Source organism: Dromaius novaehollandiae, chromosome 1 (genome assembly GCF_036370855.1).
Source record: "Dromaius novaehollandiae isolate bDroNov1 chromosome 1, bDroNov1.hap1, whole genome shotgun sequence".
NCBI lineage: Eukaryota > Metazoa > Chordata > Aves > Casuariiformes > Dromaiidae > Dromaius > Dromaius novaehollandiae.
This window is the reverse complement of record NC_088098.1, coordinates 13,822,646-13,840,315: the sequence shown is the minus strand read 5'-3', so window position 1 is coordinate 13,840,315 and position 17,670 is coordinate 13,822,646. Positions and strand designations below refer to the sequence as shown.

Sequence of the window (17,670 nt, the reverse complement as noted above, 5' to 3'; positions counted from 1 at the left end):
CAGAGATACCCTTTGTAATTCAAGATTAAAAGCAAGCTTCTACCATTGCTCCTGCCTGTAAGTTATTTTGCATTCCAAAAACTAATTCAGGATTTCAGAATCACTTCTGCTTATGAACTGGCAAAAATATTTCAAAACACTATGTTTTTACATGCAACAATCCTCCCAACAGGGTTACTAAGAACTATTTTTATTTCCAGAAAATAAAATACTGCTAACTACTTACTTAATCTTCTCATATTTTCAGTCAACCTGGAGGAAAAAAAAAAAAAAAAAAAAAAACATGGATGAAAGCAACTTGTTAAATAGATAAGTACTGTGTTGTATTAAAATGCAACTGTGCACATTTGGTCTCTGAAATACTGCTTACAATTGTAAATTAAACTTCTGTGCATGAAGCATCATTCTTACCCATTACGAAATGTGTCTAGTAACTGCCATAACCTACCTGCATCAGAGCAAAAATTGAAAAATTAAAGCTCTCCAGTCTAAGACTTTGTCCTCATTTTTCAACGGGTACGTGACAGAACCCACTAAATAATATGACTCTTATTCTACCCTATACAGCAGAGAAATTTCAAATTTCATGTCTCAGTCAAGGCATTCACAAACCAGTTCAGAAATGGTCCTGAAACTTCAGTTTTATTATTTTTTATGTAAACACTTGCTCAAGCTATGCAAAGGTTGTAAATAGCCTTGTAAAGAAGCCAACAATTGCCTACAATTGCTTCAGAGCTTTACCTTCTAGCACTAAGTGGTTCTTCTGTTTCCACTGTATTTTCCTCTGGCTGAAATCTGAAGTCCTCAACATACTCCCCAAATTTGTCATAAAACCACTTCTGGAGTCTTGAACACACTGTGTGACTGCGCTTATCTATTAAAAAAAAATTATATATTAAGACAATATCAGAAGACATCTTCATACAAAACCTGCATCTGTTCCCATACGATGTTTTTTGTAGTGTAGCATTCTTCATAAAGAATTCCTTGTCCTTCACCAACACTTTTCATGGGAATCCACTATGGAATTTAGTCTTCCTACCATTTCATGGAAACATCAATGTCTATACTGTCAAAGATAATATATGTACTTACCAGGACAGTTCAATAAAGATATGGAGAAATTTTCTTTCACTGGAAATCAGGCAAGTTTCCTGCCCATTCAAATCTGCCCATTCACACAGCAGTGATTCTCTGCCAGGTAAAGAGTCCAAACTTCACAGTTTGTCTCTTTGGCAACTTGATCTCTCAACTATTGCCCAGAGACCACCTCAGATACCCAAACATCTCTGACTGCTTGTCAGTCTTAAAGTCTTGGGAATCCCAACACTTAATTCAGAAAGTCGGAAAAAAAAATCTGAATTCCTGTTTCATAACAGAAGTTAGAGGAATTTTTCAGTCTCTTGTAGAAGGAAAACAAATAAAGCTTGTGAAAGAAGAGTCAAGGTGACTTCTGCTTCCAGGAGAAGCTTTGCTGTAAGTACAATATATGGAAGCATCTTATCACAGAAATTACTTAAACATATTTTAACAAATGAAAATTTCTAGCAGCATGGTAAAAACATTTTCTAGTTAAGAGATTCCTGTAAACGTAAGACTGACCTAAATCTCAGCACTTTTTTTGTGCTAAAGACTCATTTGGAGAAAGGAAAATGTATACCAAAACACTCCTGCAGAGAAAACAGGAGAACACCTTACAGCCAGACTAAACTGACAGGAATGGGAGGTGGCAACTTCAGCAAGATTCTGCAAGAGACGTTTTTACAACTGTCTGCCAACTGGTTATATGCAGTAAAGTATTAGCTTCCAGTGCGGGCAAGAAAGCGTTTGCATGTGTGTTTTGTTTTTTTAAAGTTGGGCAAGAGAAATTATGCTGTCTATGCTACCTTCCATATATGGAATATATATTCATTATACTGCCTGCAAAGTCTTATATGGCAAAGTAATACATGTTTTCTGTATGAGTACTTTACAGCTACTTCAAGATAAATTTCAATGGAAAATGTAGCAGAGTGAAGCCCTTAAGTTTCAGGCAGTGCAGATGAAAGCTAAGCAATTTCCTCTTGCTTTATCTCCAACTCAGAAAATCACTTCTTAGAAGCAATACACAGACTATTCCTTGGCAAGTAGGAACAGGGAAAGTTAGGTCAACAAAACAATGCAACAAAGAAGAGACTGGTCACGACTATTCCAGGACCCAGCTTAGTCCAGAACTCAGTAAAATTAAGACATGTTTAAGCAGGGCTATGAAAGACTGATCTGCCAGTGACAACTGCCCAAACTACCCTTTTTAAGCATATAAGAAAAAGCAACCAGTCCTCAGAAAATAGAATAATGCTATAGATTAAAGAATAGCAATGATATCTAGAAAAACAATGAATTTAGTGACAGTTTACAGCTAAGACAAAGCTTACATTTGAAAATAAAAGACAGGAAGTCAAAATTTCCCATATGATAATACTTCAGGTAGTACAAAGAATAAAATTTTGAGCACAGAGCAAGACAGAAAAAAAAAAGAGCAAGGGGTAGTTCACATAACAGAAACTACTGACGTTACGGCAGCACAGGAGGAACAACTCTTAAATTTCAATTAATCTTCAGTTTTTAAAAGCCTGGCTGGTACGCTCAATCAAGAGGTGTAGGGAAAATGCCTAAGTGTACTGAAAGATTGAGAATCTGCCTGCTCCCTTAGTTCTTTCAAATGTCACTATATTATTCAATCCATATAAGCAGCAGTTTGAGAAATGAGGGGTCAGGGTAGATGTGCAAAAAAACTAGCAACGCATTTAAGTTTATTCCTTCTAAAATAATTTATCTTTTCTTTTAGAAAAAGGAAGTATTATGATTAATGACACCAAAGAGCTTTTGCAGCTGGGAACAAGACAGAACATCTTTCTTACACATCAAAGCTGTTTTCTGAGTGGTCAAGGATCAGCCATGCATACAAGAATTAAAGTTACGTTACAGCTTTCATTTCATTTCTAAAGGTCTTACAGAGCAATATAAACTCCTTCTTCAAGTGTGCTGTCATCTACAAAAAGTAAATGCACAATCATATACAGAGAAACTGCTCAAATAATCTTTTATTATTAGCTTTTTCAGAAACCTCCTTAAGGACCTAGCAAGTTTTTCAGCAACATTTGTTTTATCTTCTAGAAGAGTTTTGAAAGAAAGGAATGAAAAAAAGATCTGTTCTCTGGATCAAATTGCTCATACAGATTTGACCAAGGTTACCTGTTCCATTGGCCTGTGACTGTGGCTTTGCAGGTTGCTGAGTGGCAGGCACCTCTTCTGCTCTAGAAAGAAAATGGAAACAAGGTGAAATGCTACTGATTAAGATCTTTATGCCCATTGCGTAAAGGGAGCCCAGGAAGGAAAGAACTTTGATGGCTTTCATGGCTGAGCTAACGCTAGCATGACAAGAGAAAATCAGACTTGTGCTTTATGGCAAGAATCAAAATATTCGTTGTACTTAGAGACCAGGGAAATGCCATATACTGAGAGGAAAGTTCTAGTCATTTCCAGTCACCAAAAACTCATTTTCATCTTTCAACTACTGAATGTTTTAATATCCAACTTGTTGCATTATTCATCTCTTTGTATTGTGTAGTCACTGCAGTGCCCACCAGGAGGGCTCTTCAGAGCCCTGACTTTTCCCACAGGAATAAATGCGGAGGGATTCCAGATTGCAAGTTGATAGCCACAGTTCTAGAGCAAAACCAATTTAATACATGAACCTTGAACGCTACCATTGTTACTAAAGTCAATGACCAGTCAAATCTTCACAAGCGGAAGAGCAAGTGTCAAGAATTATTTAAAATTTTAAGTTGTAAGGTCTTGAAATGCATAGATATCAACCCAAGATGAAAAGATCTTTAAGTTTTTTTTCAAAATTTAAATAAGAGCCTGAAAAACGGAGACAATGCATTTTACAAATATATGGCAAGGAACAGGCACCACTGGTCTCATCTTTCACCCCAAGTCAAGAACAGTATTATCATCCACTAAAAGTGAATGGATTTTGGAAAACATATACTTAAAAAAAAGTCCTGCACATGGCCGGATGGCAATTATATTTGAGCTATCCATAGCCTCCAATAGCCAAAGTATTCTGAGTACACTTCAGGCTTCAGTCCAAAAGTCTGTAGCCATCCATGCTACAGAAAAAACTTCTAATGGAAAAGCAGCTTTGACAACATAACACCAGCTGCAACAAGCTCCACTTGACATGGAGTTATATGAATGAAAGGAAGCAAAAATGCTTGAAGCAAAAATGTGTCAGTCATGTACAATTTCATTACCAGTCATTTATCAGACAGAGGTGCTTTCAAATGTTCCCTTCACCTTTCACTCCTCCTGAAGGGAACCAAGAGGTATATAGGTCAAAGGGAGAGCAAGAAGAGGGATGCCATCATACCAGACAGGTGATGGCAGTATAGATAGATACAAATCCCTTCTCTGTTGCTGCTCGTCTAGAAAGCACACGAAGGAAAGAATTGCCGCATTGTCTGTATATGGAACAGATCTAAACCCACGCAGAAATACACTCACAGCAGCCTCCAAACTGATCTAAAACACAGCCCTACAAATGGGCAAAGACCACATACGAGGGAGTAGAGCACTGAGGAGGGGAAGCCTGGAAAGGCCAGGTAGCCATCTGCTGAAGACAGCCAGAATACAGTCTCAGTTCAACATCTGAACAAATTAACAACAGAACGAATGATACAAAGTGATGGCTACTTCGCAGACCTACATTACACAAAACTCATTTAGCTGGACTATTAAGTAAAACAAAGTTCATAGATTCTGCCGCATTCTTGGTCCTTGAATATACAGTTCTAGGCTGGAAAACAAGAGATCTAATTACCTCGCTTCCCTGCTAAGCACTTGCCATATTTCACGAACTTTCCACATTCTCATTCATTTCTAAAAGGAACATTTAGAAATAACTTACTAACCTCTAAACTATAACTGGACCTCTACCAGTGTGGAGCAGCTGACTTCCACAGGTTTTGCTTCCAAAACTGGTTGTTTTCACTCCTCTTCAAGACTTTTCCACTTTTTCCACTTGTGTATTTGTAACAATTCCTTCCAAAAGCCACCTGAAATTCCACCCCTTTTTTCTTTGTTTGTTTAGCCAAACTTTAACTTTGCTTTCTGTGCCATTTTTCCTCAGTTCCTAGACAAACCTTGAGCTCTTCACTCAAAAGAACTCCTCCTCTTCTCACTCTTCCCCCATGTCCTTCTGTCTCCTCCAGGCCTAGCTCTCTTTCTCTAAAGAAGCAGAGCTACAAATATCATCAAATTTGCACAATTACATAGCAGTGGCTGAGTTTCTGTATCACCCCATCAAATGATTATACCAGATACGCTTTTTATTCATGAACCGTCACTGCCTCCACGTTCACTGAAACTGAAGGCAGATTTTGGTAGAGCGTACAAAATCGTTCACAAACAGGTTCGCACAGGCAGAAGCCAATTATTCAGCCCACTCTTGCTGTGCTAAGACATGAGGGGTCACACCTGGAGAGCCCCAGTGCCGGGACGGAGACAGGATCCAGCCACCAACCACTGCCAGGGCCTTGACGGTGGGTCTTCCTTTGCAACGCCAACATATTTTCAGAAGCAGCACATTGTTACTCCATGTTTCTTGGAAAAATTCAAGAGTCTCATCTAGAAACAGCTCTGAATACCAGCCTGATTGAAATGCATCAGTAGCATATGACAGTTGGCCTTCCCCCCCCCCCCCTCCCCTTTTGGCAATGTCTTTCTTACCATCTGCCTGTTACTCTTTCCCAGTGAAGAGCCTGACCTTTCTGAATCATCAGGTTAATGACAGCTCATTACTGCACCTGTGAATCAGCTTATAATTAACCACTTCAGCCAGATTTGGCCCAGGAAGCTCAGAATTCATTGTTCAGGCTTGCACACCCACTAGGAAGCCTAATCCTAAAAGCAGGTCATGTTTTCAGGCTTGCATACCCACTAGGAAGCCTAATCCTAAAAGCAGGTCATGTTGAACCAGCCAGGACAGCAAGACCACTGACAGAGGGTAGGAATCACTTTTTCTCCAGTTACTGAGCTATTCTTCATGCCAGAGATCAGCTAGAAGACTGAGGGGGAAAAAAAAAAACCTACCTCCACAACAACACAAAAAGGGTATGCTTCCATTTAAGCTTTCTAACAGCCACCTACACTAAAGAAAACAAGCTGCATTAATCCTGCTGCGAACACTTTCCACGCAGAAGGAGGATGCAGTAGATAAGGCTAATGTATCATCATGCTTAGACTAAGGCATGTTTATAGTATCTACAGGTTGCACTCACGCAAACGCACATGCTGATGAAAACAGGTAAGAGGCAATTACAGCCAACAGAGAAGACCCTCATGAGTATGCTGCTTCTCAAAGTCTGTTACAGCATTTCAAAGGAAGACTCAGCCTCTAGGCCCTAACAGTGTTTGTGGTTGGATCCTCTCTCTGTTCTGGCACTGAAGCCATTCAGGTGTGACCCCTCATGTCTTAGCACAATGAGAGCACGTTGAACAATGCCAGTGTTTATACGTATATGTGTATACAGTATATTTGTGTATATGTATGTGTATGTATATAAATACAAATAACATTATTGGCATTATATATATTTATATACATACATGTACCTGTATACACACACACAGGCAGAAGTCAGAGAAGCATGAACGTTAGAGCTACTCATGAGCAGTAGACATATAACATTCAAAAATGACAAGCACACGCTGAGAAAGCTTCCATTAAATGCTGACCAACAGAAATATCCAGAATAGTGTTATTTTTATAATAGCTGCAAGTATGACACAAAAGTTAAGAAAGTCTTGACACTGAACTGCGAGCTATGTATCTTGTCTTCGCTATCTTGGTGTTGTGCATCTTTAGCCTTGCACACCACTGAGAGCGCAGAATGGTACAAGAATCAGAACAATCTCTCCAAGAATTCAGGTCAAAGACCTGAATCACTGCAAACAATTTCCACAGCTCTTAGGCTCTTCTTAGCCATGTTAAAAGTTATTTTCTACAGACTTACTCAGAGTACAGAGTTCACAAGTAACCTATCATTTTTGACAGCTTTTGGGGAAGCCAGGCATAGCTCTTACGTTACTTGTTACTGCTCACAGAAACATGAGCACGTATGCACTTCCAGGGGAAGCACCTTCCAACCTTGGAAATGTGAAAATAAGCATAAAGGAGTTACTTTCACAGCCTGATTTAAAAAGACAAATCATTTGGGTACACACAGCTTCAGGAGCTGTCACAAAACTGAGTTAAACATTTTCATGTTTTCAATGCCCCCTCATTAGAATACACCAACAGCCCCAGCAGCCTTTGACCTCCTTGCCCAGACACTCCCCCATCTTATACAACTTGTAGCTTCGGAAACAAAAGGGCTCAGAAGAAATGTCATCAAACTAACGTTGTACTAGATCTACATGTTAACAGACAAAAAAATTTTTACAAAGAAACTCTTGACAGCAGCTACTTTACGAGCAGCCTGTCACCAAAGCTACTAAGTTAAAAATAAAGAGAGAGGCATAAAGTTCAGCCAGCTGGGTATGTCAGCAGTCGGGTATGGCAGCAATGCCAGCACGGCATGGGAGCCAGGCGACAGTCTTTGACCTGGGTCCCAGCTTCTTATTACCTGCGCAGCAAGTCCCAGGCTGACAGGGATCCTTCCAGGAGGGAACATTTCCAGCCACCACAGCAAAACCAGAGGCCAGTTAAGGAATTTCTCAGTGGACGCAGTCAGCCACATCCAAAGTGTTGCTTGTGTGGAAGACCACGCCACACAACCAGAGGCCAGGAAGAGTCAATAAAGACAGAGGCTAAAGAAGGAATAGTGGCTTATGCAGAAACATCATCTATTTCCTCTTCTTAAAAATAGCTTAGAATCATACTGCTAAAAAGATTTGTATAAGCCACAGCTTGTTAGTAGGTGTTGTAGCAACAATTACTTTTTTTTTCTTATTGTGTGGTGGAGCTAGCTAACAATTCGTAAAATAAGGCAGCAACAGCCCACAATTTACACTAAACAAGTATTGCTCACACAGATTATTCCAAATCATTTATGCATTGTTCCACTAGCAAAATGCCATAAGCTTCAGCTGATGCGCCAAATGCCAAGGTGTCCCAAAGTGCCCCTAATGGGAAATCTTTAGCTGAAGCCACTAGTTTTTTGAATACTCAGACATACAGGCAGACATCAGGAATGAGCCCCACAAACAGAACAGCCTCTTCTTCCACTCTTCCCTCCTCCCTGCAAAAAATTCAATGAAATAAGGCCATGTTCTTCACTTAAAAACAAAACAAAAAAATCCACACTGATAGCTAGCACTTTGTTTTCTCTTTGCTGAACAGCTTGCAGCACGTTTGTACAGCATGCATACTGATCTACTTCACAACTGCATCTGAACACTGCAACTGTTGAAACAGAAATAATGTCTCCCTTCTTACACCACAACATAATTTGTTTTTCATTAGTAGTTTACATCTGTAAGCAAGGAAATGTACAAGCATGTTTATATGCATAGCTACTTAAAGATAATATGAAAAATTAGCTGAACAGCAGGGCAAATTTGATTTTATCAACATTAAGCCAAGACAATGATTTTCCTAGTTTAAGTTTGCTTAATAAAATTAAGTATCCATCAGGCATAATTTTGGCCTATTACATACAGGATCGTGCCAGCTAACACTTTGCCTGCAGTGCTAACAGCAGCATTAAAACATCTATAGCAAAGTACAACCAGTTAAAAAGCAGTGAAAAAGAATTTCAGACAATGGAGCATAAGCTAAGTAAAAAACCTTAGGCTTCTTTTGAGTATAAACTGGGAAACGGTTCAAAGTCTTTTGTTGTGGCCTTACCTATACTTGCCTTTTCCAAAAAGGCTGGAATATAAACAGGACTAAGCAGAAAGACTTGGATAAAGGGAATAATTTAGTGCAGCACTCAAGCTTACAGGGCTAAAGTAATCCTTAGGATATCCAAATGGGAATAAAGCACTGAGGTAGACAGGTCATGCTACCTTAATTTAGCAATGACATGCCTTCTAGAGGCATGCTCTGATTGTGGTTGTCCACAATCTTGCCAGACTCAGCTGTTGACACTTGGAAATGAAAAGATTCAAAGAAGAGCTAGAAGACTAAAGATTGATAAACAAAGAACTTCAAACTCTTTTCTTTGTAAAACACACCTACTCACAAGTAGCAGTGGGCCAGATGAGACCCTGGGCCATCCTCATTGCTCCCTGTAAAGAACAGCCCAAATAGGGCAGGAGGATGGGACTTGCTTCCAGAGGAAGATCATTCCCCATCCGTTCCCCGGACTCTCAATAGTGATGTGATCGCTCTCTCCTGCCAGCACATAACCTGGAACCCAGGCTTTCTCTTTCTTAGGAGAAAGCCTAAAGGCCTAGACCCAAGTTGTTTATGAAGGGATGTAGCACAGATCAGAGGATACAACCTTTACTGTGCTCAAATACAAGCATGTGGAATTTACATCTCAACTTCCTCAAGGCAGCAAGTCAGAGACAAGAAGGCATCCTGAAGTACCAGTTATCTCAAGCAACAACAGAAAACAAGACTCATTGTTTCATACTAGACAAGACACCTTTACTCTCCTCACTCATACAAGACCTTGCCAAAATAGAGTACCCCATAGAGAGCTTCCAAAAACCATGACCTCAACACCGTGGCTGTCTAAAAGTCACTGGACTCAAACACTTAACAGAAAAGAGACTTCCTGGCCTGCTTCAAAGTACTCTGAAGATTTCTGTTGATAACTCATGAAAAGCAGATAGCATCGCCTAAACAAGCTTGTGCCAATGAGTTTTGGCTCTAAACTCCAAAGAAGGATAAAACTCATCTTTTTAAGTCAGCTTAGGTACACAGGCAACTGACCTGGACAGAATCCCATGAGACAGCTTCCTCCCCACAAGGGAAGTCTTTGAGGGCCAGGGACCCCAACCCTCACTCTCATTGGAAGCATTACTTTAAGTGGTGCAAGCTCCTTCAATAGGAACTTCTCCATCAGCACAGCAAAACAAGGACTGCTACGTTTCAGGGATCTGAAGACACACTGGTTCAAGGAGACAAAATCACTGATACCAAACCCAGGAGGAGGAGGAAAGCCTGGGGAGAGAGCAAGGTGCCTGTAAGAGCAGAAAGGCTAACTACTTAAGAGTGATTGGCAGTGATCCCTCTGCAAAAGAGATCTTTTCCTCCAAAAGCTGCTCCCACACTGTCAGAGTTATGTATATTTCTAAGGGACCCTAAAATAGGTAGACCAGATATTACAGAGCAGGTAGACTATTTCATGAGTGCTTTAGAAACATTCCTGCAGGCAGTGGGTGCTCTGCTACAGTAGCATTAATCAGACAACAAAGGGGAGGCAAAATCAGAAGCCCAGATGAGGAATGGCTATTATGGAGCAACAGCATATTCTCAGCATGGGGGCAAATCTGAGTTTGTCCCTCTTCCACTGCCCCCAGTAGCCCACTCAATCAGACAACATCAGCCTACAGACAAAATGGAAGTTAACATATGCATACAGGCAGGCCAACCAGTATGGAGGATACAGGGGAGACTGGACACTGCATTTCCACCTCCCAGCCATGAACCAGCCCTAAAAGCAACTGTAAACTGTCAAGAAAAAGAAAAAACAAAAAACACCACAAATCAGAGCCTTCCACATCACCTTTGTGGCACATGATCACAGGGGTGATTTGGGAACAAGACTTCTCTGCATGGCCATGCAAAGACCCCTTCTAAGCATGCAACTTGGCAGCTTAGGCTAGGACTGCACCCAGATCAGTCTGAGAGTCAGCACAGAAACAATGATTTTGGAGAACAATCAGTACAAAGCATCAGCCAGAAAATCTAACACAGCTCGGTACTGAGGATAAGAGGGCAGGCCTAATCCATATCTGCTACATAAAACCTAGGTGGACCCACACTTTGAATACTGCGTGAAACTTTCTCTTCATCTTAAGGCACAATAGGCAGAGAAGGGCAACTGAAGTAACGAACGGGATGGAGGTCTCTTAAGGAGCATCAACAGTGGACTTTGGTAATTTGTTGCCTTCATAGCTTCCAGTTGTTGATAGCATCAGCACGTTCCAGATGGGATTAAACAAATACATAGACAGCAGTTCTATAAACAGATATCCAAGTGAAAAGGCAGGGATGTATCTTCTGATATCCCTAATGCAATGTTTGCAGGCACTGTGAGAGTAGGAGGTAAACAGAGCAGAGCAAGCGGCTAGGCTCATCTGCTCGCCATAAATAGCTTCTGTTCCCACTGCTACAGACAGACAGAGTGGGAAAGAGTTTGCATAGTGCTGAAAGTCTTGCATCCAAGCAAAAAATGTTGCCTATTTGTTCCTGCTTGTCCCATCTAAGTAAGGGGCAGTGCTTACTGCACACATGATTACCAACTCAACCTATTTAGCAGTGACAGTAGTTGAATCACAGCTCCTACTGCTCAGCCAGGTTATCTTAGTTAGCGCTGAGGAAGATCATGCTGGCATATGCAGCTGGACTACACCAACAAGCACCTTCTATGGTCTTAAGATGTGATGTCCATAGCTGCTAGGCAGACTAAGGAGAGACATCAAATTTGATGCTCACCCATCAGAGTGGGTGTCCTCAAAGCTGAAAAGACTTAGGCATATGGCGAGGTATATAGCTACTTGTCATGGCAGTGGCAAGGAAATTTCAGTTACTTTTACAGATTTAGGATTGTGGTGTGATGCTGGGATGTCCTTGCTACTAGTACAGGACAGGACAACAGCAAGGGCTGAGCAGCCTGGTGCTGAGGCAGTTTTTGAAGAGGCAAGGCATGGCAAAGGCTTTGGCATTCAGCCATAGCCAGCAGATGCTGATAGCTCCAGGTAGATGAGCTCCCAGGGGGAGATCATCAGAGAAGGTAAGGTGAAGAACGTACCAACTAGACAATTCTCAGGATACCTCTGTAGTCAGAACAGTAGGGAAGGTCAAGGAACTTGGATGTAGATGTAAGATGCACTTTTATAGGAAAGCACAGAGAGCTTTTCACTCTATGAGCTACTAACCTTTTTCTTTTGAGAGAGTCCAGACTGGAAATGAATGTTTTTGCCATAACTCATCAGAGACAGCCAGAGATATCAAGAAGCTTTCTGCTATACAGCAAAGATATTTCTCTTACCTTGTTTTAAGTACTTCATTGACTTTTTGTTCTAGTTCTAATCTCCTCTGCCGTTCTTTTTCTAGCTCTTGCCTCAATGTTTCAGCATTTGTTTCTTCTCTCAGCTTCCTGAGCTCCTCCTCTGTTAATTAAGGGAAAAGAAAAGGATTTAGTTACCCTGAAGCATTTCTGTAAGAAAATTAAAGCCTAATTAAGACAGATTAGGTGTTTTTTTAGTCTGTGCTATGCCAAATATCCTGATCAGAAAAAAACAAATAATCAAAGGCTGGAAAAAGACATTATGAAAAGCACACAGGTGTACCATGTACAAAATATTTATTTAAAATTATTAAAACAAGGAGAAAAACAACTTTAAGGTTTCCTTTTACAGCTGCAATGCACGAAAATAAAGCCTTGGTACAAGCTACCTTTATCTAAATACAACTTGATATACCTTTCATCCCCCAAAGAAATAATCAGCAGTAAAGGCTGCCTCTATCATTAAATCCAGTAGTCATAACAAGTAAAAAAAATCTGTTTTTTCCCCCTCAACTATATGGGTAGAAAAAAACCACACATATACCTATATAACCATATATCCATTAATTTCCAGCCCTGTACTTTTATATAAATCAGACAAGTCCAGTATGAAGTCCTAGACCTGAGCACTATAGAGCTTTAAGAAGTCATGAGACAAGGAATTAAGCTCAGATTTCTACCCTTTTCCAAGGTTAGTCTGCCCTGCTGACTTCTAAGAAATAATTATCTGTGTGTGTTTATGTATGCATATACATAAACACATAAAAGATAATTATTTCATAGAAGTGATATATTTGTATATGGCTACACACATGGACACATACACACCCCTCTCATGACTTTTGTTAATGAGAAATTGGTATCAACAATGCATATATTTATTTGTGGCTAACTAACCTTACTTTTTTTGTCATTAGCAGTGTCCTTTTTCACAATGTCCTTTTTCACAACCTCCTTTAGTCCAGAGCTACAGAGGGTTCACTGCCACTGATCACTTCTCTTAGACAGAGACACAAGAGACATAACCAAAAGAAGATCTCTCTCTCTCTTTTTTTTTTTTTTTTTTTTTTTTTTTTTTGTTATTTAAAGTTATTTTACTTTGTGTTCTGTGGGGCAGGTTTTTTTTTTAAGCTCAGTCTCAGTAACAAGTAGTAGAACAGCAGGAGCATTTCAAGCTTACAGCAAACCAGAACAGAAAACACTTGCTAATTCCACTACCTCCACAGATACAGTGGTCCACGTTCTATGGTTGGTAACACTCCCATATGATGTTCTGTCCTCTAGCAAGCTCTTCTGTTTCTGTTCACATATTTTCCTGTAAATCTTTGATAACCAAATAATTTTGATATTTGAATCTTTCTCACTTCAACCAGTATGCATCTTCAGAAAGTCAGAAGCAGTAGTGCAAATACTTAAAATAACTAGTGCACTCTCTCTTCCCTCTCTGCAGGACGTTCCTGTGTAGTATCTCAGGCCATTTTATTCACTGTGTAAATTAGGTTGTGGTAGATTACCTGTATTCTTTGAATACTACGAGATTTAAAACACAGAATCAGCAAACAGGAAAATAAACACCTGAATCAAGAGAACAGTACAACATGTTGCCTGCTATTGCGAGGCTACATGCTGAACTCCACCAAACCAAGGAGTAAGTGTTATTATCTCACCACTGATGCTTTGTTAATGCTTCCAGAAAGAAGAGCTGGATCACAGAATCCAAGTTATTCACTAGCACCTAAAACTGAAATTTATTTCCAAGGCTATGGTATGTTATGGTATGGTAGGAAAGGAAACTTGCACTACTGCAGCAGGTATTGCGTCTCTCCTGCAAATAAACAGGATGATACAGACTAATGGCTCATCTGTACATAGAGCTGCTCCTAATTACATCTCCACCAGGAATTTTCATGTCAACACAAAAACTGTGCTCATTATTAGTCTACCCTACTTGCAAGGGCTCATTTTGTTCCACAACAAGAGCATGCAGACAGCTGAGGGGAAACATCTGTTGCACTGTTCAAATACACTGGAGCTTGCGAAACATCATGAAGACATCCCAAAAAGTTCCAAAGCTGGATAGGAATGTTATCTTCTCAAGACCATTAAAGGGGAAAAAATTCTTCATTAGCTTTTTTTTTTTTTTTCCTCCAAAGAGGAAGTGACTATGCATTGTGTGTACATAAGGAAACCAAAAGTAGTCTAAATTAACCTTGGTGCCCTTGAAAGTCTACTCAGATCTGCCAGGCTTCCTTAATTCCAGTTGTTCTGATTGCAGTACACCACATTCTATTAAAAACAAAACAAAACCCCAGAAATGGAACCTTCAAAGAAGGTGAAGTGCCAGGGATGCAGAATTTCTTTGTGCAAAATTAGTGCACACAACGAATGAGGTAAAATTCCTGCTTAAACAAAACAAAAAACCCCCAGCATCTGATCACGTCAGTAAAGACTGTCAAGAGCTTCACATTATGTGGCATTCCCTAACTTTCAAGTACATGATTTTGCAATTTAAATCTACTCCTGTACAACTGCTCTGGCACCTCCCACTCTTTTTAGAGCAGTGCTTGTCACTACTTTGACAGCAGTGTGGGTCTGGCACTGTAAAACCTTCATGTTTAGTCAGGTAGACATGCAAAGTTTGCTAAGCAACAGAAACCATAGATAAAGGGAAATGTTCTTCCTTGCTCTGTCCTCTGAAATAATCTATAAGTTGGCTCAACTGTGCTGAATTTATGAAAAGGACATTTCTCTAGACCCGAGGAGTCGCCGTGCAAAATGTCCAAACTTGGCTGCAAACAGCAGAGATCATGAAACCTCAAGAAAGGCCCGTAAGAACATTTCACCATAGAGGTCTTAGTGCAGCATCTATCTATTGAGCTTTACAGGCATATATCCTTCTTGATGATGACAATGGAGCACTCCTGGGATTTGATCCTAGACAGTCAGTCTCCCCCTGGCAAAGGTAGGCATAAGAGGCCAAACCTCAGGTCCAGGATTAATCTCCTTCTCCAGTTTCCCTCCTAGGCACGTCTATCACAGCTCCCTGTCTCCTGATGGGCAAGAAACAATAAAATATTGAGAGGCTCAAAGCCTGACTTCACTGGATCTGCATATCCAGTTAATTAATACAATACAGGCTTTATCTGCTAAATTTAGTGTGACCCCAAAAAGGTGCTTTAGAAACTCCCTAAACAAAATACTCTTGCATAGAAAAGCAGGACAACATCTGGATGCTATGGGACTTTTAAAAACAAGCTTTAAAAGTGCCCCAGACAAGACAATAATGACTTTAAAACTACATTATCCTGCATACTGTCACACAGTAAACCCTAGCATAGTTCACCCCATAGGGAAGATCAGCACTTAGCAACGTATCACAGAAGTAAGGAGGAAAAAAAAAAAAAAAAAAGCTACTTCAGTATATCTATGTCACTTTACCCCCCACTAGCTGTAACAACTGTTGTACCCACAGTCTAAGAACCGCTTTTCTAGATTTTAAAATTTAATGTTTCAAAAAGCTTAGCCATTATCATTTTATTGTCAAAAGGCAAGATATCTAGAGTTTTGTTGCAATGCAGTAATCGTATGTCATCAGCAACTAGTGCCAGTGAAAAAATTCATTTTTCTTCTCAAAATACGCAAGCTTATTATTTTAAGAAATATTTCACTAAAAAAAATTGTTAAACAATAAAATACTGGTTCAAGTGAGCCTGAACAGCATCGGAGTAATACTTAGAAAAGAAGGATGCTACATTAGACTGGGAAGGCATGACAGTAAGTTGGATTCCCAATTCAATGCTGCATGTGCAGTAAAACGGATGTTTCTCTTAATATAGGGACTGGAGGTGGATTACAGAGTCTCCTACTAGCTAATTTACATAACAGCTTTTCTTTGTAGGTCTACAGGTATGCTGCAAAATGCCCTAGTGGGACAAAATAACAAAAAAGACTTTCGGAGCACAGCTAGAGTACAGACTGTAGACTGCTGTTTGCAGTTACCAGATCAGTTTAGTGTTAAATATAAGGAGACCAAGTTAAAAACTAACAATACCAAAAAGCGTATGTACATCCTCTCCTACTTTCATGGGGAAACACCACTACTTAACGAGACAGAAATAACTCTTCTACGTCTATGTTAATTATGGCAAATCTCCCTATAACCCTCTAAACATGACTACAGTTCAAGCATGCTGCCTAATTGGTATTAAACACATTAAATGCCAACCACAAACTGTCAAACTGGATCTTGTCAGCAGCCCTGACGGAGCCAGATGTTGGAAGCTTTCTCCAGCAACAAGCAGATTCTACCCTTGCCAGACTCCTGCAAAAAGGGAGTATTTTAAGTTTGGCCCAAGCAGACCAATTATATGACATTATTGACAGAACGTCAGACATCTGTAAATACACATATTTTTGTCATCACAGATGTTGAAGAACTTTTATTGTTTATTCTAAACACCAGTAGTAAGCGGCAGTGCTGTAAACGGCACGAGCAGCTCCACCATTTGTCCTGAAGCAAGCACACGGACAAAGGACTTTGACCACCAGGAAGCAATAGAGGAAAGATCCTCAAAAAATCCCTGACTTGGTTTTTTTTTGCTGTTTACAGTTATCTTGTAACTGATATTCTCTTCTGGAGACAGGCAAGTTTGCAATTCCTAGCTATAATTGGATATAGATTAATTGTGTACCATTACCTATTCTTCAAAGCCGTGCCTCCCCTCCCCAAGGCTTATGTCTTTTCCAGCAATAACCTGCAAGCCTCAGAGACTGCCAAAAAATTGCCACAGATCTATCCAAAAGACATGAAATAAAACAGTAACTTATGATCCCAGACACTGTGAGAGATTTTACTTCTTTGCATGCCAGATGCTTGCAACAGAAAAGGGCTTGCGTAAACCATCACTCTAGCAGCTCCACTTTCTTTCTGAGCTCTCCTTTCTCCTTTAAGTCACCTCCCAAGTCCACATCCTCTTTCATGCCTGGACTTTTGCACTTTACATGGGAAGAAGGTGGTTATGTGGTTAGAAGGACTATCGTTCTAAGGCAGGCTAGCAGGCACCTAAAAACCTCCCTCCTTAACTCCCCCAAACTCCCGGTTCTATTCTCTTACCTTTCCTTTGTCTTGCATGGTCAGGCAGTCACTTCCAAAATGGATATGGACCTTTTTGCCCTTCATAGGTCTACTGCTGGAACTGGCCAAGTGAACTGGAGAGTAATCTCCAGCAGATGGACAGCAGTGACAATGGGAAGAGGACAGGAGCTGCTGCCTGACTGTGGCATTATCTGGTCACGGCTTTACAAATTCCTGCCTACTATTACAACACCAGATACTATCAGTAAAATGACTCAATACAGTACTGTAAACTGACCCAATTCTAAGCAAGAGATCTTCACACTTTTTCCCAAATGCCGCCCTCACCGTCTTTGCTGCAAA

The 17,670-nt window shown here is 40.2% G+C and overlaps 1 protein-coding gene across 2 annotated transcripts in view; it reads right to left on the bottom strand.

The window, feature by feature from the left end:
- The window catches only part of GRAMD4 (GRAM domain containing 4), an 86,672-nt gene that overhangs the window by 20,528 nt on the left and 48,474 nt on the right, over window positions 1-17,670 (bottom strand). For both annotated transcript variants that reach the window (XM_026095376.2, XM_064506115.1), the window contains exons 4-7: window positions 12,216-12,336; window positions 3,235-3,296; window positions 742-874; window positions 227-252 (exon numbers count right to left, since the gene is read on the bottom strand). In XM_026095376.2, the coding sequence (XP_025951161.1) occupies window positions 227-252; window positions 742-874; window positions 3,235-3,296; window positions 12,216-12,336 (342 nt within the window). The remainder of the gene's footprint in view (window positions 1-226; window positions 253-741; window positions 875-3,234; window positions 3,297-12,215; window positions 12,337-17,670) is intronic.